The 24203-nt window shown below is 35.0% G+C and overlaps 1 protein-coding gene across 1 annotated transcript in view; it reads left to right on the top strand.

Moving 5' to 3' along the window:
* Tgt (tRNA-guanine transglycosylase) overlaps positions 1-24203 on the top strand; it is a 128604-nt gene that overhangs the window by 18258 nt on the left and 86143 nt on the right. Inside the window, exon 3 of the mRNA XM_089093972.1 lies at positions 9838-10124. Coding sequence (XP_088950098.1) covers positions 9838-10124 — 287 coding nt within the window. The remainder of the gene's footprint in view (positions 1-9837; positions 10125-24203) is intronic.

Genomic DNA, 24203 nt, shown 5'->3' with positions numbered 1-24203 from the left:
AGCATAGGGATTTCAAACCCTACTCATATTAATTTCTGCTTGTTTTGAGTTTCACTCTGCTATTTATTTTAATTTCTGTTTGTTTTGGGTTTCATCTATTTATTGATACTGATTTGTGGTAGTTGTATTCTTGGTATATTATTTAATTTTATTTTTGCTCATTTTTTGTTTAATGGAATTCTTTACTTTTTTTGAAAAACTCATTTGGTGGAATTTTTTTTTTAAATTAATTTATGTTCATTTTTTTTTGACATAGTCTTTTTTAGGGAAAAAGACTGAGCCTCTTCTAAAGTTAAACAACCATCCGTTCCTTAAAAACCTTAAATACCCCCTGACCATACCTTACAACCCTTGCCCTTAATATTTGGGGTGTGTTTCAACCTCAAAAGCCTTGTTGTATGATATTTAGACTATTTTGAATAGAATGGCTATCTCAAAATTTCTATTAGATGCATTTCGGGACAATATACGTGTGTTTGGAGGGGGGATAGCTGCCCTCCGATCACTTTGACTCCTAAAAAGAGCACTAGAGCGTCTGATTACCAATCCAACGAGTCCCCTCTAAAGTTTATATGACTATGCTTTCTATAAAAACCTTAGAGGCCCCCAGGGCATAACTTAAAAACCCTTGCCCTGAGGGCTGGGGGGATTTGTTATTCTGAAAGACATAATTTCCAGACCTTTAAAACACGTTGAACAAAATTGCTATCTCGATTGGAAGTGTTTGGGGAAATCATGGGTGTAGGGGGGGGCATTTGCCATCTGATCACTTTCAGCCAATAAAAAAGGCACTAATCCCCTCAATTTCCAATCGAATGAGCCCTTTTTGATGCTTCTACGACAAAACTTTCTATACGAACCTTATATGCCCTTATATTAACCTCAAAGACATAATTTCCAGAACCTTATTTGCCTTATATTAACCTCAAAGACATAATCTCCAGACCTTTTAACTATGTTGAACAAAATGGCCATATAAAAATGTTGGTTGTAAATGTTTGGGGAAATGATGGGCGTGGAGGGGGGGGGGTAGTGGTGATTCTCCATCTAATTACTTTTGACTATTAAAAAGGGCAATAGCTCACCCAATTTCCAATTTAATGAGCCCTTTCTGAAGTTTTCACACAATGCTTTCTATAAAAACTTTATATGCCTCCAGGGATAACTTACAACCTTAGCCCGAGGGCAGGGGGGGGGGGTGTCAAATTCAAAGATATAATTTCCAGACCCTTCAACTACGTTCAATAAAATGGCTATATTAAAATGTTGATCGGAAATGTTTCGGAAAATGATTGGCGTGGGGGGCATTTGCCCTCCGATCGCTTTTGACAAATTTTTCAAAATTTTGCTTGAATGTGTTTGGAGAAATAGTGGGCGTGAGAGGGGGGTTAGTTGCCCTCCAATCACTTTTGACTATTAAAAGTCACTAGCCCTTTGAATTTCCAGTCGAATGAGCCCTTTTTGTAGTTTCTACCACTACACTTTCTATAGTAACCTTATATGCCCCCAGGGCATAACTTACAACCCTTGCCCCGAGGGTTGTGGGGGGGGGGTTGTCATCCTCAAAGACCTTTTGTATAGACCTTTAAACTACATTGAACAATATGGTTATATAAAAATTTTGATTGGATGTATTTGGAGAAATTGTGGGCGTGAGAAGGGGCTAGTTGCCCTTCAATCACTTTCGACTATTAAAACGGGCACTAGTCCTTTCAATTTCTAATTGAATGGGCCCTCTTTGAAGATTCTACAACAACGCTTTCTATAAAAAACTTTATATAAACCAAGGGCATATCTTACAACCCTTACCCTAAGGGCTGTGGGGGTTGTCATCCTCAAAGACATAATTTTCAGTACTTTCAAATACGCTGAAAAAATGGCTATCTCAAAAGTTTTGGATTGGATGTGTTTGGGGAAATGGGTGTGAGAGGGGGCTAGTTGCCCTTCAATCACTTTCGACTATTAAAAACGGCACTAGTCCTTTCAATTTCTAATTGAATGAGCCCGCTTTGAAGATTCTACAACAACGCTTTCTATAAAAAAAACTTTATATAAACCAAGGGCATATCTTACAACCCTTACCCTGAGGGCTGTGGGGGTTGTCATCCTCAAAGACATAATTTCCAGTACTTTCAACTACGCTGAAAAAATGGCTATCTCAAAAGTTTTGGATTGGATGTGTTTGGGGAAATGGTGGGCGTGAGAGGGGGGTTAGTTACCCTCCCAAAAATGAAGAAATATGATTGGACATCCTTAGGAAATATCAAAGGCTGTTATTGGCTGTCCAGTGGAAGTCAACCCTGGTGCTGACAGGGTGAGTGATGTCAATTAAAACGGGGCTTTACGGATTGTGACGTTATTATGTCACATAGTAATGCCAAAGGAAGCCTATAGGCACAGAAGAAAAAAGGCTGTTTATTTTTAAATAGATCCTGTATAGATAATTCTAATATATCTAAAAATGCATTGGTTTCCATAGATTTTTAATTTGATTATTATATCATTATTTATTTTAATCTTAAAAGAACAAAGTCGGCTTTACGGTTCATTGTGGACGTCGTTAGTTTTTTAGGTCAAATTGTAGTTTGAGTGATCATGCTTGCGATTCGAGTGATTTGAGTGATCTTTACTTGCGCTTGGAAAATAAAGCTTTATCTTTTTATATCCAATTATAACCGATTTTACAAAATGGGAAACGACTTGAGCAGGGCTCAAATTATAGCTACGAGATTTGGATTTATTTTAAAGTAATGATTTTGACTTGAATCTTGATTCAGATCCAAGGTTATCAATTGAACTATAAACCGGCAAACTATAAACCTGTTTTTGGACTTATTATTTCACTAACAAGAACTTAATTAATACAGTGACCTTCAGCAGTTATAAAAGTTCACAATTAAGACCGGTATATCTCTTTTTTTTACCGATGTGCTTCTTGATAGACTGATTAACTAAACAAGAGATGTTTACTATCGGAGATCTTGCCTAAGCAAAGTTTATTAACTACCCCCTTTGGCCAGTTTGAATACTTGGAAGAAATTCCACTAGAAATGGACTGAGTTATCTAGTATTCTGCTACAGTACTCATGATAAGCAGACAGTTAGTGAAAATTGCTTTGCTTCTTATGCAGAGAATATTAATGAAACAAAGAGATCGAAAACTAAAAGGGTAGGACAAGCATTCACAGAAGTAGCGACTTTCCCCAATATATACAAAGAGTTTGCAAGAACAGGGACGTCTGAAAATTCTTCTAGTTCGTCTATTTCTGGACTTTTTCAACAATTAGCTGCGACCCAGGAAGAAGTTACGATAACTAAGACTAAGCTAGTGGCAGATATTGAAAAATTTGTTGCAGAAAAAATAGCGCAAAACATCGGAACAGGGTCTTCTGATGCTGTACAGATAAATAGTCAAATTAATACTGCAGAAATTTATGATGCTATAGTGCTAGATTTAAATCCGAGGTTTGAGCGCATTGAAAACTTACTTAAAGGACTAAAGAGTCAAATTGAAGCACTAGAAAATCGTATTTTTACAATGGAGAACAAGCTTGATGATTTTGAGCAGGAAGCTATGCAAGACTGTCTGATATTCTCAGGAATAAGACAGACACCTGGCTCAGATCTTGATATGACTGTCCTAAACCTTGTTAAGTCAACTATGGGAGTTTCGACTATTACTAGGGAGCATTTTGTGTCGATTCAGCGTTTCAGACTTAACTCTACGGAAGATTCTCGAAATTTAGCCCGCAGAAATCCAGATCCTGTGGCCCCAGTTTTAGTGAAGTTGGTATCAAAAGAACTTGCGTACGAAGTGTTTAAAACTAAATCAAAATTAGCTGGATCCGGAATTTATGTTAGTGAATTTCTTACAAAACGTAGAAAGGCAATATTAGATAGTGCACGGGACAAGTTCGGTGTGAAAAATGTTTGGACAGACAAATTTCGCATTTTCGCGAAATTATCCAGCCAAAGCGCGCCGCGTCGGCTCTATAGCCTAGCTGATAATTACTGAATTTTTTATAGTTGATTTGAGGGGATGTTGTAAGGATAATGGGTGATATTTCTCACTTGCGTTTTCTAGAGAGTAATCTTTTTAGAGTGGGAGATGTTCTTTATGATGATTTACTTCCAGAAAGTATAAATGGTGATTTTTCCCCGCAAAGAGATAGTTGTTATGTGGATATGATTTCTTCAGGATTAGAGGTGAATGCAAGGTCATTTTGCCTTTGTCATTGGAATTGCCATGTAACTTCAACGTATTATGAAATTCTCCAGTTAATTCATAATCTGAATAGTATATATGATGTAATTGGCCTTTGTGAAACTTTTTTAACTTCTGAGCATGTTCTGTCGTTATATAGTTTTCCAGGATATAGGCTTATTGTAAGGAATAGACAGAGAATGGGACTTGGAGGTTTGGCATTTTGGGTTATGGACCATTTTGTTGCTAAAACAAGGCAAGACCTATCAGTTTGGATAGAAGGTAAGGTGGAATCTCTTACTCTTGAGCTGGAAGTTGGTGGAAAAAATATATTGATTACTGAGGTTTATAAGCCGCCGAGTACAGTTTGGAAGGAGATTGAAAATGGTTTTAGTAGTTTAATGGTTGCAGTAGAATTGAGTAATCTGGAGTGCATTTGCATGGGGGATTTTAATTTTGATCTTTTAAGTTTATACAGTCATAATTTGGATTTTTTAAACCTTTTCTCCAGCTACGATTTTTATCCATTAGTTGGGATTCCGACTCGTGTTACAGGACAGTCAGCTACACTTATTGACAATATTTTCGTGCGATCCCGGGTATTACATAGCTGTTATGCTGACGTTATAGTAAATGAGGTTTCCGATCACTTTCCTATAGTAGCAGTGACTTCGTATCAATATGCGATAAAGCAGAACAGGACAAAGGTTAAAAGAAGGCAACTAAAAAAAGAGAACCTACAGAAGTTTAGAGAGGAACTAAGTATCGTGTCATGGAAACCAGTTTATGAAGAATCTGAAAGTGCTTCTGTGGCATTCGATAAGTTCATGGACATATTGCAGCCAATATTTGAGAGAACTTGCCCAGTAAAGAGCATAAAGGTGAGGAAAAAGAAACCCCGAAAACCTTGGGTAACTATGGAGCTACTTGACTTAATTAGAAGGAGAAATACATTGTATTGGAGTTACTTAAATAGTAACCATAGTCAATATCTAACTTAATTTAAAAAAATCCGTAATAAATTAAATCGGCTATGGCGGTAATGAATCCGCTAATATTATGGAGAGAAATTTAAGTAAAACAAAGGCAATACTAAAACGACTTGGAATATTATAAATGAAATCGTAAATAAGAAGAAAGAGACTGAGATTCCTGCTAGTCTGATCTTTGATGGTAAATTTGTTGATGGAAATTATGAGGTGGCTAATTTGTTTAGTGAATATTTTTCTAAGATTGGTGAACCAATAAGTGAGAATCCATACGATGAAAATAATGAAATTAATGAGACGTTTAGTGATGAAGGGGGGGTTGAATTGGAAATGTCTGCAGATGAAACGAACGTTGAAGAAGTAAAACAGATAGCCTAATAGGATTGGTAAAATCAAGTTCTTCAGGGAATGATGGAATTAATCTGAAAACGTTCAAGCATGTTATGGTATATTTGTTGCCTTGTATGGTTTATTTGATTAACCTTTCTTTGAAGAAAGGTGAATTTCCTACTCGTCTGAAAGAGGCTAAAGTTATTCCGCTTCACACAGGGAGTTCAAAAACTGATCCGTCTAATTGGAGGCCGATTTCAATATTGCCCCTATTTGCTAAGCTGTAAGAAAAAGTGATGCATCGACGACTTTATAACCATCTGACTAACTACGGTTTTCTTAGTGATACCCAGTTTGGATTCAGGAAAAACCACTCTGCAATACATGCAGTCCAGCACCTAACAGATTTCATCAATGTTGCTCTCGAAAAAAGTGTACTGGTACTTACAGTATTTATAGACTTTAGAAAGGCTTTTGACACGGTGGTTCATAAAATTTTGTTAAATAGGCTAAGCCGCTTAGGGATCCAAGGGGTTATTCTGAAATGGTTTGAATCTTATCTTAACCAGCGTATTATTCGAGTCTCTATTAAAAATTCTATTTCAAAAACTTGTATCGTTAATTCTGGTGTGCCTCAGAGTTCAGTGCTTGGCCCACTTCTTTATCTAATTTACGTTGATACCATGCGTTTTTATATATCAGATGCACTTACAACGTCTTTTGCTGATGACACGATGTTTACGATTACAGCTACTTGTCTGAACCAGTTAATTGAGAAGACAAATAAGGCCCTCGCTGAATTGATAAGTTTTACAAATTCTAGTTATTTGGTAGTGAATATTTCAAAAACAAATTTCGTGACATTTTGTAGAAATGGAGTTTCATGTGTTTTAGATAATAAATTTGTTTTTAACGGTGAATTTTTAAAGCATGTAAATAGTGTTAAATATTTGGACTTTAGTTTTGATTTTAATTTAAATTGGAATTCACACTGCGATCTTGTGGCAGTTAAGATTTCAAGAGGGTTGGGTGTGACAAGAAGACTGAAGAATCAACTACCGTCCAATATTTTACTTTTACTTTATTATTCTATTGTTAGACCTTATTTATCATATGGTTGTATGCTATGGACTAGTAGTTTTATTTCAAGTTTTAGAAAGGTCCAGATTTTACAGAATAAAATAGTTCGTATTTTAGGTAATTATATTTAGTTTGAAAATAGCACGTTGAATTGCTTTACAAGTTTGAAAATTTTAAATATTTATCAGTTACGGGATTACCAGTTAGCAATTTTTATTTATCAATGTTTGAATAAGTGTTCACCGGAGGTATTTTGGTAAATTTTTAAAGCTAACTCATCATATCACTGTTATGAGACTAGAAATGCGAATGACCTTGCATCTGAGCTCTGGAATGCTCAACTTACTGCGTTCCTACCTCGTTTTGCGGGACCGGGGGTGTGGAATTCCCTCCCGGATGCTATTAGACAAGTTGATAATGTAAGCCAGCTCAAGAGTAGATTGAAGCGTTACCTTTTGGGTTATAATCTGAATGATTAGATTTTTGAATTTGATTAATGTTTGGTATGAAAATTGTTTCGACAGATAATGGTCGCATTTTTGCGAAATTACCCAGCCAAAGCGCACGGAGTCGGCTCTATAGCCTAGCTGATACTTATTGATTTTGTCATAGTTGATTTAGTTAGATGTATCTCATTTTTTTTTTTTTTTTTTTTTTTTTTTTTTTTTTTTTGTGTGTTTTTTTTAAGGTTGATATGTGATATTTCTCACTTGCGATTTCTAGAGTGTAATCCTTTTAGAGTAGGATATGTTCTTTATGTTGATTTAGTTCAAGTGCTGATTTTTCCCCGTAAAGAGATAGTTTTTATGTGGATGTAGAGCTTTATAATAATGGATTTGCAGCCATCGTAAACAAACCTTCGGGTTTTTGTAGATGGCCGCTGTAAATTTGTTTGTATTTTTTTATGTTAAATAAATTAATTTGAATTTGAAAAAAACAAAAAAATAAAGTTTATTTTTGAAAGTCTGTGAACAATTTATTAAGCAGATTCCTTAGTTAATTGATTTTGAGTAAAAAAAATAAGTATATTTTAGAACAAATAAGGTCAAGAGTAGGAAAATCCTCAAATATTCCGCAAAAAAAAAAAAAAAAAAAAAATTTAGATTGTTCTCATTTGTCTTTCTCCGGCCGTGAAACTACTGAATTTCACGGTACAAATCTAATTCTTTAAGAAGCTCTTGGTTGCTAAATTTTCAGAATTTAGTTTTTTTCAGGACTCCAAAAATGTAGGAAAGTACCACAAGTCTGTTTATTTGAAACATTTTTTCCAACTTCAACTGAAGTCTCGACTTCGTCCTTCAATTTCATCAGAAAAGTATTTTTTTTTAGTTAAAATTAGTTTTTGAAATATATTTTTATTATTCTTAAATATGCTTTGTTTGTTTTTAGGTTTCCAAAATCTACACAATAAACCTTAGAAAAAATATTTGTCTAAGGGTGAAGAATCTAAAGAAATAAAAATGAGCTTTTGTTAAAATAGAACATTAAATATAGATTTTACTTCACGTATACATTAAACTTTCTGACAATAGAATGTCCAATTTTTTGATATGAAAGAGTCCGAGACGTATATTATCATTGGCATCTTTGAGGAGTTCTAAATACAATTTTTTAATTATTTGTAAATATTTTACTCTATCAAATGTATATAGATTTTACAGAGATGAAGAGTATTAAATGAATTTTTGACGCATAGTTAAAACAATTTACAGAAGCTTGTGTTGCCATTCTTGCAGTTTTTCTGATGCAATACTGTAAATATTTTTGAACTGATAACAAAGTGCAATTTCGTTATTTTTGGTTTATAACAAAACCATTGAATAATTCATGCACACCCTGATAGGGTGAGAGAATTAACATAGTCACTGCGAAAACTGGGGCACTGGGACATCATAGGAGCGTCGAAATCCATGGTGTTGTGCAACCTGCGGATTCTGCTAGTTAGTGGACGGCTTATAGAACTTGCTAAGGTGGATGGGAGGTAAAGTATACAAGAGAGGGGATTGTAAATACCTGGTGAAGGGTTTTCGACCTGGGAAACTATTTTGGTAATCTTTTTAAGTATCCCAATCAAGAGATATCATCACAAAGTGCTATTTTTAGCGCCATATGGGAATTACAAAGAGCGTTGTCCAGGTGAATTTATACACAATGCGTAGAAACGATAAGTAGTTTTTCTATGAAACATGAAACACATTTTTGCGATTTCGAAGTAGCTTTCTAGCCTTGGCAGAAAAAAGGAGACATGTTGGTGAAGGGAGGGGGGGTTGTAATACTTCTATATGAGGCTTTCGACCATGGTGAATCAAATGGTACAGTTTTCTTTTTGATACTTGACGATTTTTGAGGGGTTTCAACCTTTTCTTATAAATTTCCGTAGATTTCTTTTTGCAATGATGGTTGTAGCTGCTTCCGAGCACAGTTACTACCCTCACTCAGACAATCTATCTTACTTTGTATAGTCGGTACGGAAACATGGTACGGTTGGAGTGTCTACAAGAGCAAACTGCCGCAATAAGCGCATAAAGAATAGTTATGTAAGACGCATCAGAACTACCTTTGGAACGGTATCCCAAGGTAGGCTATTGCAGAAAACTTACCTGCTGATTCTTTTAAAAGAATTTCAACAGAAAAAAAAACATAGTGAAAATACACAGGTAATTTGTTGAATAGATGCATATAAGGTCCTAAATTTTTAGCAGCCTTTTGTGTTGAAAATTATCATTAAAAAAAGTTCTCAACCAGGGGTTATTGAGATTTTGGTCCATTACTAGTTTTCATGTGCGTTTTCATTGAACCTGTCTTTTCTTATTAAAAATTCAAAATACTACTTTATATAGTATAATCGCTAATTGCCCCAAACATGTTTTCGACCTCGCAAAATTAGTAAGCAAGTAGCTGAAGACAAAATTTCTCCATAGTGCTTTTATAGTTAGAGTTTGTCGGGGGTCTGATCATCAATATAAAGTAGGCTCAGCTTTTTCTCACAAAAGGGGACCCAGTTGAAACAGCCGGGGCCTTGTTTTTGGGGAGAGAAGGAAGGCAAAGGTACATATTTTGTGTTTTGGGGATAGGGTTATGATTTTCTTTTCTTTTTGTGTCGTCCTTATGACAGGCTCTTTGGCTGGCACATTTTATGATAAATGTTTTTATTCTGGATAAGTTTCTATCAGTTATTCTTCATGTGAAAATAAATGTCAGTTTTGTTTCATGTAACACTGAACCATGTTTTAGGGAGCAGAGCTGTTGCAAAAATGTGGAGGTCTTCATAATTTCATGGGTTGGTCAAAAGCTTTGTTAACAGATTCGGGAGGTTTTCAAATGGTATCTCTGGTTGAACTATCAGAAGTATGTGAAGACGGCGTCAAATTCCGGTCACCATATGATGGAAAAGAAATAATGTTATCACCTGAAAAGTCGATTGAAATCCAGAACGCAATTGGAGCCGATATTATGATGCAATTAGACGATGTAGTTTCATCGACTGTGACAGGACCTCGTGTAGAGGAAGCTATGCACAGGTAATAGGTTCTAATTTAGTGTACATGGTCAGGGTTTCAATATGTTTGGGAGGACTTCATCAAAAGCTGAATGTATAGTTAAGAATTCCGAGTATTTTTGGTTTAAATTTCAGCAATGTAAAATACTACGTAAGCGGGGTATTTCTTCTTTTTATCTATGGCAATACTGTTTTTATTGCACTCAGAAATCTTGCAATATTGTTTTAAAAACTTGATATTAGTTCCAGGTGTTACGATTAAGAGAAAACTGCTTTTCTCTTGTAAGTAATACCTGAGAATGTATTTTTCCAAAATAATATGTTGTTATGATTCAAAATTCAAGCGTATCAGTGAGATAGAATCTCCAATACCCTCTAGCACCCCATAGTTTCATGATAAGCTTATTGCTTCTGCTATTAAGCTTAACTAAATGCAACCCTTGTTTCCTAATTCCGTGACAGCAATTTCAAATCACCAAGTTTAACTTCTATTTGGTGTCTGTTGAGAGATAACATGTTTGGTATTCGCGGTATTGATTATTTTTTAGATTTGATTTTGCCAAACACCCGTTTTTCAAACAGTTCGTGGTACTGACCTGTAAGTAAGGAGCGACCCGGCTCAATAGTAACCGAAACTCTAAACAATGGAATTTTGATACCAATAGATATGTTAAAAGAATTAAATTTTCATGCTGATTTCAAATATGTAAGTTTCATTAAGTTTATTTCTACCAATCAGAAGTTGCGAGCCTGAGAATATTTGCCTTATTTTCGAAAAAAAGGAGAAACAACCCCTAAAAGTCATAGAACTTTAATGAAAATCACACCATGGGATTCAGCGTATCAGAGAACCCTACTGTACAAGTTTCAAGCTACTTTATGCAAAAATGTGGAATTTTGTATTTTTTGCCACAAGAAATATCACAGATAGGTATTTATTTTTTTTTTTTTTTTTCCAGGGGTGATCGTATCGACCCAGTAGTCCTATAATATCATGAGAGGCCTCATTCGATCGAAAATCAAAAGTTCTACTGCCCTTTTTAAGTGACCAAAAACATTGGAGAGCAACTTGGCCCCCTCCCACGCTCATTTTTTTTTACCGAAGTCACCCAATTAAAATTTTGAGATAGTCATTTTGTTCAACATAGTCGAAAATCTAATAACTATGTCTTTGAGGACGATTTCGTCCCCCACAGTTCCCGGGGGAAGGGCAATTAGTTATGAACTTTGCCTATTGTTTAAATATAGTATTGGTTATTGGAAAGTATACAGTCGTTTTCAGGAGGGATTTTTTTCTGGGGGGGGGGCTGGAGAAGGGGGTTACGTGGGAGAATCTTTCCGTGGAGGATGTTTCCTTGGAGTAAGAGACATTTCTATGAAGGGGGCGCCGGATTTCCCAACATTACTTAAAAAACGATCAGAAATTAAATTAAAAAAAAACAAAACAAGTTTTTTCAACTGAAAGTAAGAAGCAAAATTAAAACTTAAAACGAACAGAAATTATTGCATACATGAAGGGGGTTTGCCCCCAAGTCAATACCTCGCTATTTACGCTACATTTTTTTTTAGTACTTTCAAAAGAGCTATCTATTCTAACTAAACGGCCTTTGTGATTCAGGGGTTTGTGATTAGACAAAATTTGAACTTTAGTGTAAAGAGCGAGGTATTGACTAAGGGGCGAACTCCCTAATATACGTAATGAAAACATACGAATATAAAAGTCCGTTACATAAGTTACGTCAGAACAAAATTCCGAGAAAGCCATTTAGCCAAAAAAAAAGAAAATTAATATGGAAATTTCATTTTAATTATTCATGTACAGTGAGCCAAAATCAAAGCTGCATTAAATTCAAAAACGTTCAGAAATTAAAATAAAGTAAGTTTTTTTAACTGAAAGTAAGGACCACCATTAAAACTTAAAACGAACAGAAATTATTCTGTATATGAAAGGGGGTGTCCCCTCCTCAACGCCTCGCTTTTTGCGCTAAAGTTTGACTCTGTCACACAACTTAATTTTTTAAACAATAAAAAACTTTAGCGTAAAGAGCGCGGCGTTGAAGAGGGGACAGCCCCTTTCATAGACGGAATAATTTCTGTTTGTTTTAAGTTTTAATGTTGCTCCTTACTTTCAGTTAAAAAAACTTGTTATTTTTAAATTTTAATTTAAGATTCCTATATTTTTGGACTTTTGCTTCTTGTAGTTTCTTTTTTCAAAGATAGTAGTTAAGGGAAATCCGACGTCGGTGACGTTTTTATTGGTGGTCCAAAGAAGGGTGACAAATCCCAATCCCCAGATTTCCTGGTGTACTTCAATAGTCTTCACCCTTAATCACAAGATATCCTATATTCCAATTTTAAACTTTTTGGCCCTTTTTCAAGGCACTTTGGCTTTTCTTCCAATTTCATGGCGCTCACATTTCGTAAAAAATCGTTTTTTAGCATCTTGAAAACGACCATGAATCCTATTTCCCAGGATGCTTGGCTCTAATATGTGAACTGGCACCATTATGATTCAAAACCGTCTTCTTGCACTAGAATTTCATCTTGTCCGAAAGCGCCGTTATATGGGTATAGAATGTGTTTCTCTTGCCTCAATTTGATTCAAGGTGGCAACTGTGAGATTATCAAGCTGTTCTTGCTTTGTGGCTTCTCGATTTTTCTATTGTTGGTTTGAGCTTCTTGTAAATATATTGTTGGTTCTTCTAATTTACCGTGAAGAGCTGTATTGATTTCTTTTAAAGCTATTGAACTGAAGGCTTTGTCAACCGATTCATTTTCGAAGAGCAACAAGGGGTTTCTCAATCCTTGTGCTACCGGCTTTGTTGGAAATTCGACAGAATTTATTCATTTGTAAAATTACATGGGTTGAATGTTCAGTGGTAAATTTAAAACTGAATTGGATTTTTAATAAAAGTGAAGCATGTATGTCTCTGTTAGGCTCTTGGGATTATGACAGTTACTAATAAAAAGAAGAAGTGTCACAATTTATTGTTTAAGAGTAAGAGAGGTGTATATACGTTACTTACTGTCTTGGAAGTATAAAATATCATTACTTAAAACATAGCTGAAAGCAAGGCCGTACCCAGGATTTTTTTTCGGAGGGGGTTTTACTCAAAGATTTTTTTTCAGGGGGGGGGGTTAACACAAAAAAACCTCAAAAAACGGATACAAAATTTGTCTGTATCCATTTTTGTTACGTTTTTATGAGTCCAAAAAATATTTTGGGAGGGTCCAAACCCCCTTAACCCACCCTCTGGGTACGCCCTTGGCTGAAAGAAAAAATTGTGAATAGTTTAGTTGGCCAAATCTAAAAATTAATGGGCTTAAAAGCGAAATTTGAACGAAAAGAATAGTCTCGTCAGAAAAAATAAAATTGAAAAAGCATATTAGATTGTAGCAGGGATGTGCGCAATATCTATCCCTTTTGCTGCTAGTTGTAGATGTCATTAAATATTAAAATACAATCAGAATCAGAAGAAAGATATCGTAAAGATGTAAATGTAAAATTTATAGGAGCTGATTAGATAGTAGCAAAGATGTGCGCAAATATATCGTCTTTGTTGCTACTTTTAACTTTCATTGATATTTGTTTATAATCAGAACTAAAACTAAATTAAAATTAGGCTCGAAAGAAAATATAAAGTTTAAAAGACTAATAAGATTGTAGCTGGGGTGTGCACCGATCTCTCGTGCTTGTTGCTACAATTAGCTTTTATTGCTTTTTAAACAAAATCGGACTTGAAAGAAAAATAAAAATAAAATAGAATAAATCACAAAATATCATACTAAGTGAATAAAAGAAGCCGAAGAGGGAAGAGGGTGATTTGTAGGGAAAACCTCCAATTCCTAACCTTTGAAGCATAAAATAGTCTTTTTTTACGGGAGCACCACGGAAGCTTGATATGTCCTTTCTACCACCTTTTTCAAAAAGATTACAGTAGCCTCCAAACCTAAAATAGCAAAAATGCAAATTATGGTGAATCTTCCAAGATTTTTATTTGAGTTCTTGGATAATTTCGTGTAAAACAAGCTTAGCATGTCTTTGGGGCAGTTTAAAAATTAACTCTCAAGCTCGACTTGTTAGAATTACTTTAAATTACTGTGAAAAACAATGTATCTGGAATAGTTAAGAAAAACTTATTGCATTTTTTTCTTATGCTGGCCAATGGTATACATAGCAAAAGTACCGATCTCCTGATCCATTGCCCTGGGCTGAGAGTGCAATGCTTAGCTGTTCGCAAATTATTCGACGTTTGTGTTCGGAAAACACATATGTTTATTTTGTAAGGACATAAGTTCTCTGTAGAAATCTATAAGTATTATATGGAAAACATTTTATTAATAGGAATGTTTTACAAAGTGCTAGAAGAATGAAAGCTTGCTTTGGTCTGCTATATGCTCTAGGAATGTTTTGTTATAATCATTCTTAAAATATATATTGTCAAAAATAGAGTAAAAGCAAAAAAAAAAATAAAATGACCCCAAAGCCTTTTTAGGCGAAATGGTTTCTTGTTAATTATGTTAGGGTTCATAGTAGCATGAATTATGATAATATAAAATAAACATCTATTGGGATCCTGGCCCTAATTATCAGGTAAATGTCCTTTTCATAACTTAATATTATTTCCTTTGGTTGAGAGTACCTAGTGTCTCTGAAGATTCTGTAATTCCTTAGTATATGAAATATCCACGTCACTGGATGAGTTATTTAGGGAATCAAACGGCTCTAATAAGACATCCGGGGATGAGCTCAGCGCAGAGGCTACATTTTTTAATATGCTCTTTTTTAGTTAGTTAGTTCGTTTTTGTACGTTCGAGATTTAATAGTAAGTTTCCAACTGTTTACCACGCCTATAATTTTCTACTAGCCTGATCCTGAATTTAGAAGGTTTTGATATGATATTTTGCCTTAGGAGAATTCATCCCTGTCTTGACGACGGTATCTTCTGATATAAGATATCCCCATTTTTTTAAATATAGATGAAATATACCAATTTTGTTGTTTCTGTGGGTTACACCCCCCCCCCCCAGCCTATTATCGAGTGTGTTGACCTGAAGTTGCGTTTGAGTAACTGAGTATCAAGGGGACTCCTGAGGAGAGGTTTCCTCCTCTGTGGAAAGTTTTTCTGTTAGTTATGAGGATATAACCATAAAAGGCGTAATATTTTGTTTTGCATAGGGTGTGAGTGTAAGCCTTAGTATTTAAAGAGGTCCCCTCTTTTAGCCCCACAACACCGTAAAAAATAAAGGATTTCACATTAAATTAAAAGGATGGGTTCGGGGATTTGAGGGGGGAGGAGTATAGCTTACAAATTCGTCTTGAAAATTGTTGAAAAATAGAGCTTATTGAACTATTAAGCATTTACTTGAAGAAATATTTTTAAGAAGTCGCCTCCAAGTCTTCAATGTGAAAAATGCAAGTTTTAGTGAATCTTCCAAGTTTTTCCATAACATAACATTCCATAACATAACAAGTTCTTCCATAACATCGCATATATAGCAGTGAATTTGTATGTTTTTTTTGGGGGGGGGGAAATATGCAAGGCTTCTTATTAGCATGAATTATAATAAAAAATGCCAATAAAGAAAAATAATGAAAATAAAAATTTCACATTAAATGAAAAACGGGGAGATGAGGGGTGAGGGGATGTATAGAAAGTGAATTCACCCTAAAAATTGTTAAAAATTAAGTTTATTGAACTATTGAGCCTTTACTTGAAGAAATATTTTTTAAATAGTAGCCTTCAAGCCTCCAATTTAAGAATACAAATTTTTGTGAATCATCCAAGATTGATATAAGTTCTTTTGTATTTTCGTATTAATATCTCTGTGAATTTGTGTGTTGCGGGAGATTAAAAAAGCCTCTAATATCGAGTTGTTATTATTACTTTAAACTAAACTTGAAAGAAATGTCTCAGAAAAATTTCAGAAAGAAACATATGTTTATCTCGTAATGATAAAAATTGCTAGTGGAAATCTAAAAATTTGCCACGGAGAATGTTCCTTAAATAGGAATGTTTAGCAAAGAATTAGAAGGGTGAAAGTCTGTTTAGGGCTTTTGTGTGCTCTTGGAATGCTTAAGATTTAAAATATGATTAGTATTTATGAGGATTTATAAGGATTTGACTAATGATTATTATTTAAAACTAGAGTCCAAACAAAAATGAAAAAATTCAGTCCTTTTTTAGATGGACGGCTTTTGTTAAGTATGCCAGGCTTCTTATTAGCATGTTAAAGGTAAAAAGGGTAAAGAAGACGGCATATAACTTTACATTCCCTACCTGCGGTGCTGATCTCCCTTTCGTGGCCTTTTAGCTAGAAATTGCAATGTTGGGTCAAGGGCCAGCCATGCTGTGCTTCCGCAGACCTTTCCTGTTTACATTCCCCAGATTTCTCCAGGTAATCATTTAGAACTGGGTTGACGCTGGCCGAGCTTAGAGAGTCATTTAACTCTAGTGTGCTAGACTTGACATTTAAGTGTAGAGATTTAATTTCACACTAATTGAATGAAAAAGTGGGGTTTTTGAGGGGTAGAGAATAGATATATAGATAAGTGTGTTAATACCAAAAATACGGCCATGAACACAAAAAGAGCCCAAATATAATAAACTTACATCAGCGATCATCATAAAAAGCTCAAATATAATGAACTTCCATCATCCATCATCAACAAACACATAAATGAAACATACACTGAAAAACAAGTTTTCTTTTCGTTCGACTGAAATCAAGGGACAGCAATACAACTTAGAACTAACAGACATTAATTCATATATGTGGGAGAGAGGTGCTGCCCCTTCGTCGGCCCTCTCTCGTTACGCTAAAATTTGACCTTTTGTCATAATTAATAAAAAAAAACTTTTTCCACAAAATAAGTTTTTCACAGACAAGTAAAGAACTCCATTAAACCAAAAATGAGGAAAAAAAAATCAAATAATCTACCAAGCCTGAAACTAGCACAAATCAGCATCGATAAATAAATGAAACCCAAAACGAACAGAAATTACAACAAATAACGGAGTCCAACTCAAAACGACCAAAAATTAACCTGAGTAGGGCTCAAAACCCCCATGCCTTCCGAAGACCAGAACAAAAATCGCACTATATTGAAAAAATATAAATGTTCTTACTTTTATAACTTTCACCAATTAAATAATTTTAAGATTTTTATTAATAAATGTCAGTAAATGTATATTAAACCGACAATGCACATTCAGTTGTATTTTTTTCAGTGAAGTGCAAATTATGTAATTTTGTTTATGCAAATTATGCCCCGGGGCATAACTTTACAACCCTTGCCCTGAGGGCTGTGGGGGGAGTGTCCTCCTGAAAATATAATTTCTATCTTGAAATCAACTACGTTGAACAAAATGGCCATCTCAAAATATTGATTGGATGTGTTTGGGGAAATAGTGGGTGTGGAAGGGGTGCTAGCTGCCTTCCAATCACTTTCAAATATTAAAAAGGGCACTAGCCATTCCAATACTCAATCGAATGAGCCCTTTTCGAAGTTTCTAAGACAACTCTTTCGACACGAAGTGCCCTGGCATGGAAAAAAAATTATTCGATACGAAGTCCCCCAAAAATTTTTGGGGGAATGGTGGGCTTGAGAGGGGGGTTAGTTGCCCCCAAATGACTTTCGACTATTAAAAAGGGCACTAGCCCTTTTAATTTCCAATCGAATGAGCCCTTTTTCAAGTTTCTACTACAGCTCTTTCTATAAAAACTTTATATACATCCAGGGCATAACTTACAACCCTTGCCCCGAAGACTGTGGGGGGAGTGTCCATCTCAAAGATATAATTTCCGGAACTTTCAACTCAAAATTTTGACTGGATGTGTTTAGAGAAATGGTGGTCGTGGAAGGGGGGTTAGTTGCCCTCCAATCAGTGTCGACTATTAAAAAGGGCACTAGCCATTTCAATTTCCAATCGAATGAGCCCTTTTTGAAGTTTCTACGACGAAGTTTCTATAACAATCTTATATGCTCTCAGGGCATAACTTACAACCCATGCCCTGAGGGTTGTGTGTGTGTGTGTGGGGGGGGGGGTTGTTATCCTCAAAGACCTAATTTCCAGAACTTTGAACCGCGTTGAACAAAATGGCTATCTCAAAATTTTGATTGGATGTGTTTGGGGATAAGGTGGGCGTGAGAGGGGGGTTAGTTGCCCTTCAATCACTTTCGACTATTAAAAAGGGCACTAGCCCTTGGAATTTTCAATAGAATGAGCCTTTTTTGAAGTTTCTACAACAACGCTCTCTATAAAAAAAACCTTATATGCCCCCGGGGCATAACTTACAACCCTTGCCCTGAGGGCTGTGGGGGAGTGTCCTCCTCAAAAATATAATTTTTATCTGGAAATCACCTACGCGATCTCAAAATTTAATTGGATGCGTTTGGAGAAATGGTGGGCGTGGAAGGGGTGTTAGTTACTTTCCAATCACTTTCGACTATTAAAAAGGGCACAAGCCACTTCAATTTCCAATCGAATGATCCCTTTTTGAAGTGTCTACGACAACTCCTTCGATACGAAGTGCCTTGGTCTAAAGAAATAATACATTGTGCCAACATCGTCTTTACTTAGGCAGCGCGATTATGCTGCCTATGATTCTTTAAGAAAGACGGCTTAAACACAAAAGCCGTTGAATTTTAAAGAAATGTTTAGCGAGAAGTTTAAGACAGCCCCCCCCTCAATTTTTTCTGACTATCGGCTGAAAAATTGCGTTTAAAAAAAATTAATTTGAACTCAACACTTTAGTAACAAAAGAGAAATGCAATGCGATTCCTCATCCAATACTCTTTGTAAATTATATTAATCACTGCCGCTTGTTTATAAAAGAACGATAGATAAGAATTATATTTGAGGTGACGTTACTTTGGCTCGTATTTCCACCCGCTTAAGAATTAACTTGGAATTAGACCCCTCATTTTAAAGTTCTTCATTTTATTTTCTTAAACCTGATATAAATTAAAAATTACTTAAGCTTTGCTCGTTTTATTTAGCAAAGTTTCCAGATACCTTGCTATTCTACAAATAAACTAAGGCGACTTACTATTTAAGACACCTGGAAGCATCCACTCATTTTTTCTAAATATCCCTTCTCTTATCGTAGAGAGCCCCTGGCACTGGCTCTAGCAATGCATTAAATTTTCCTCTTTAACTCTGCAAAACCGGGCAAGTATATCTGTCTTCATTGGGATATCTTTCTTTAGCATATCTTTTAAATCTTGCTTTAATTGGCAGGCAGTTAGCCCTGAGTTGCATCCACAATATCAAATATCTAGCTGGTAAATTCAGCTTAAGGTAGAAATCCTGCCCATAAACCATCCTTAAACAAACTTTAATATATCTGATTTTATATATCTCCTCACTCCATTTTTGGATCATTTGATTATCTAGTACTATCATAATCTCATTTTCCCAATTTGTATTTATATCCATTGGTCCTCTACCTGCATTCCAAATAAAAGAAAATCCTGTTTTGTCTAAAATGTCTTTTGTTTTTAGTGGCCATGATCTTTTTTTCCCCTGCGAGAGTAAATCCTCATAAGCTGCCTTAAGTAACCTGTCACTTGGTAACTGGACGACTCTCAACCAAAATGTAATCATTGAGTCTAGTCTGTAATTTTTTAGTGGCCATGTGCTTAGATCTCCATTTAAAAACTGAGAATGAGTTGTTTTCTGCAGCCCAAACAATCTCTTAAAGTACCCTAATTGAATACTCTCTAGCTGAGCCGCTTTCTCATGTCCCCAAATCTGTGCTTCGTAATGTAGAATGGGCATTATTCATAGGCAGCGCATTAGCGCTGCCTAAGTAAAGAACGATACTGGCACAATGTATTATTATTTTTTTGTATTCTTTTTTTTTCATACAGTTGGGCTCAAAACCCCGATGCCTTCCCAAAGCCAGAACAAAATTTGCACTTTACTGAAAAAAAATATAAATGTTTTTACTTTTATAACTTTAATAAATCAAATAATATTAAAATTTTGATTACTAAATATCAGTATATGTATATTAAACTGACAATGCACATTCATTTGTATTTTTTCAGTAAAGTGCAAATTTTGTTCTGGCCTTGGGAAGGCATAGGGGTTTGAGCCCAACTTATGTTAACATAATGATCTTGATTTTGACTTGATTGACTTGTTTTTACTTTTTTAACTTTAATAAATCAAATAATATTATCATTTTGATTACTAAATATCAGTATGTGTATATTAAACTGACAATGCCCATTTATATGTATATTGTATTAGTAAAGTGCAAATTATGTTATGACCTTGGGAAGACATATGGGTTGTGAGCCATACTTATTTTAATTTCTGCTCGTTTTGAGTTTGACTCGTTTATTTATTGTAATTTTTGTTCGTTTTGGGTTTCATTTATTTATCGATGCTGATTTGTGGTAGTTTCACGCTTGGTAGATTATATGATTTTATTTATGCTCATTTTTTGTTTAATGGAGTTCTTTATTTTTCTTTGAAAAACTTATTTTGTGGAAATTTTTTTTTTAATTAATCTTGATAAAACGACCCTTTTATGTAACGACAAGTTTTTATTCCCATTACATTATTCCGGAAAATTGAAAACATTGCTGCTCTTCCCCGGTTTAACGTTTCCTTTATATGTGAATTCCATCTTCCATTACTTTGAAAAATATATCCAAGATACTTAATTTTATCCACAACTTGTATCACCTCCCCCTCAAACCAAAATTTACTTTCACATTTTTCATTCCTCTTGTTAAATATAACCAGTTTTGATTTCTGAACATTTACCTGAAGGCACTTCATCTTTAGATAATCATCTCTTAAATCCAAAAGCCTCTGTAAATCGTGTATCGAATTCGCCACTAGAGCAGTGTCATCCGCAAACAACAACACTGAGAAATTTCTATTACCTAATCTCACTGTTGAAGCCCATTTTTTGCTAAAAATCCAATAAAAAGACCAAAAAGTCGATGTGACAAGGCGCTTCCCTGCTTTATTCCTTTTTTAACTTTAGAAGGTCTTGAAAGACCCGACCCACGTACTCTTAATATTGCACTAGTTTCAAAATGCATATTTACAACCAAATGAATGAAAGAGGAAGGTAGCCCCACATCCTCTAGGCTTTTTTTTTAAGCAGAACTATTAACATGAACAAACGCTTTTTAAGTCCAAAAATGCAACTTATAACTTATTTTTTCCTGATCCATGCTTTTAAATTAATCCACTTAAAATAAACACTCTATCCGTAGTACTATAACGTTTTCTAAAACCTCCTTGTTTTTCATTCATAACTCCAAAACCCTCTAGCCAATCATTTAACCGGCTGTCTAAAATTTGTTCTAAGATTTTGCTAAATATAGGAACTAAGGCTATCAGTCTATAACTTTCATGATCCTTAGGACTCCCCCCTTTAAATATAGGTACCATTATCGATGTCCTCCATGTAGAAGGCCATACTCCATTAGTAATAATTCTATTAAATACGTAAACCATTACTATATGAGCTATTCTGAGGAGCTATATATCTTTTGCCCTTTATAAGAGGAATTCGAACCCATACAATGTTTTCTGAATTGCCAGGAATACGTAAATAGTTTTGTAAACAGCCTTGCCTAATAAGCACTAAAATACCACCGTAATATCTCATATTTCCAGCCGCTTTTCTAGTAACTTTTTCTACTGAGTAACCTCTGAAAGGTGGCACTGAATCTTCACTGTGCCACGTCTCGATTAAAGCAATCACATTCACATCATATAAATCTTGTAATATATGGTCTACCTGATTTTTTTACCCCTTGGATATTCCATGTAACTATACGCAAAGGGTGGGTATGACCGTAGTGTCCCTATTCACTTGGCAATAAAACATCATGTACTGGTAGGACATACGGCGAGACGGGATCTTTTCTATGTGGGAACGAAAGCCGATAGTAATCACTAGTATATGCAGCAGTAAGGCCATTTGATGAACCTGTATAGTTAACTTCTCTTCTCACAACATTACGAATGTCACCACGGTTCTTGTCTTCTGGACTAATGATTTTAGTTACTTTTCTAACTCGTTTTTAATTTTTATTCGTAGCTTTAGGAGATTTTCTACTTTTTTCAATAGACCTTGATGCGGTTTTGGAGCATTGAGGTGAAGAATCTTTTATATTCAGCTCCACCACCGTTTCGGTATCGCTCTCAAAATTTTCTGATACCGCTTCACAAGTCTCGAAAAAGTCCATTTTTTAGCCACTGATTCAACCGTATTATTTCCTTTCGCTAACATTTCTCTATTCTGCCAGTTTGGCTTAACGTTTTCCCTGATGGATACTACCTCTTTCATGCACTTGGAGGAGAAGTCGAAAATAAACATATTGCCGTCTATAAACAATTTTTCTCCCCTCAGCCTTGCTTGGTGGCGCTTGAAAGGGCATCATTTAAGACTAATTTCAAATGCTTGCGCCCTTCTCTTTGCCTTTGGGTGTAATTTGGGGCTGCCGATATCCCACTTCTCTTCAATAGAGGGTTATCTCAAAATAATGCCACGAATTTTAGCTGAATTTAGTTTTAATACCACTGGACCAGAACGAATTCTAAACACATTTTCACGTCCTAGCGGGAATATCCTAAATTGGGTATGCAATTATTAAGAGCCTTAAGAATTTTTCTTTCAGAGTATTCGCTGCCGTATTAATAGGAGGAAAGTTATAGAGTACTATATTTGACCTTCTAAGTTCTTCGTCTAAAGCATCTGAGCGTTGACTAGCTGCGGTTAAATACTTTTTCAATACCTCGATTTCCCTCTTCAACTGTTCATTAGCTCATGCATTTTCAGCCAATTTCTCATTTATGGCAGCTAATTGGCTTTCAACTGAAGTAACTTAGTTAGAGCTTCAGGAAGCTTCTTTTCCAATGTCTCAGTCAAACGAGGCATTAGGCCCAACTTAAAATTAATTTCTTTTAAAAACTGAGCGTTCGATCCTCCTTCAATGGACATTTCAAGGGAAAATTATTTTTTTTTTTAAGAGATGAATAGTAGCAATTACCTTAAACAAACGACCGCCGTAGATTAAATCTTTTTTAATAATTCTGTTATAACTCTTTTTTTACTCTTAATTCCAAATTTCAATCTCTACTATAAACTTCAATCAAAAGCCTCTATTGCAACCAAAAATTCATTGCATGATTGCTAAAAGACATAACAGCATAGTATCCAATGAGTAGAAAATTGTTCACAAATAAGTTCTTTATCGTTATCCAATTAAAGTAGCGTGTATTTCACTTGTTTTTTAGACGATGTTCACCCGATGACCGCTGAATGAAAACTGAGAGCATATTAAATATAGCATATTAATTTGCTTTGAAATATCGAAGGACACTCAATTATAAGTATTTTTACTTCGTAATTTAAAAGCACAATTTTCTAAGCTTTTGCTTAGCGTCTTGGGGAAAGCTACCTTTAATTAAAAAAAAGAAATAAAAAAAAATCTTTGGTAGCACCTAACAGATTCTTGAATGGCGAGCCTTTTATATGGTTTCTTTCACCGTTTAGAGCAAATGTAATAAAAATATAGAAAAAAGACCGTTGATTTGAGAATTAAAATCGAGTGACGAAACAATTTAGTGCCATGTCAAATTGGAGAAAAAGCCAAGACAGATAGTCTGAGTGAGAGGCAAAGCTGACATGAGCCTTCTTCAGAATAGTATAAAAATGATGTCATTTCACTTGTTGATAGATATTCTATCATCCATCCATCGTAGGGATTCTCCTCCTCGTATCTCTTTATTTCAAGCTAGCTTCAAAAATGTTTACTTTTAATGTGTTATTTCAGCCCCTTGGTAACTTCTGTTTAGGTGAACCATCACTTCAGTTTATGGTTTCTTTTTGAATATATTTGGATTTTAGAACGGCATTTTTTCGTCAGTGATTTCTACTTTTAACTTCATGGCCACAGTTATACCCAAAATGTTATACTAATAAAACCTAATTTTTTAAGAAAAATTCGAACTAGAATTTGTTTGGGTAAGCAAAGCTTGATTCTTTGATTAAACCCTATTAAACGGGACCATCAAAAGGCAGCTTTTTCCACTGCAGAAAAAAAAAGGAAAGCTGGGTG

The sequence above is a fragment of the Artemia sp. Qi Xiang Cuo genome, chromosome 9 (assembly GCF_049724085.1).
Source record: "Artemia sp. Qi Xiang Cuo chromosome 9, ASM4972408v1, whole genome shotgun sequence".
In the NCBI taxonomy this organism is placed as follows: Eukaryota; Metazoa; Arthropoda; class Branchiopoda; order Anostraca; family Artemiidae; genus Artemia; species Artemia sp. Qi Xiang Cuo.
Note: the sequence above shows the minus strand (reverse complement) of the source record. Positions and strands in the feature narration are given on the sequence as shown.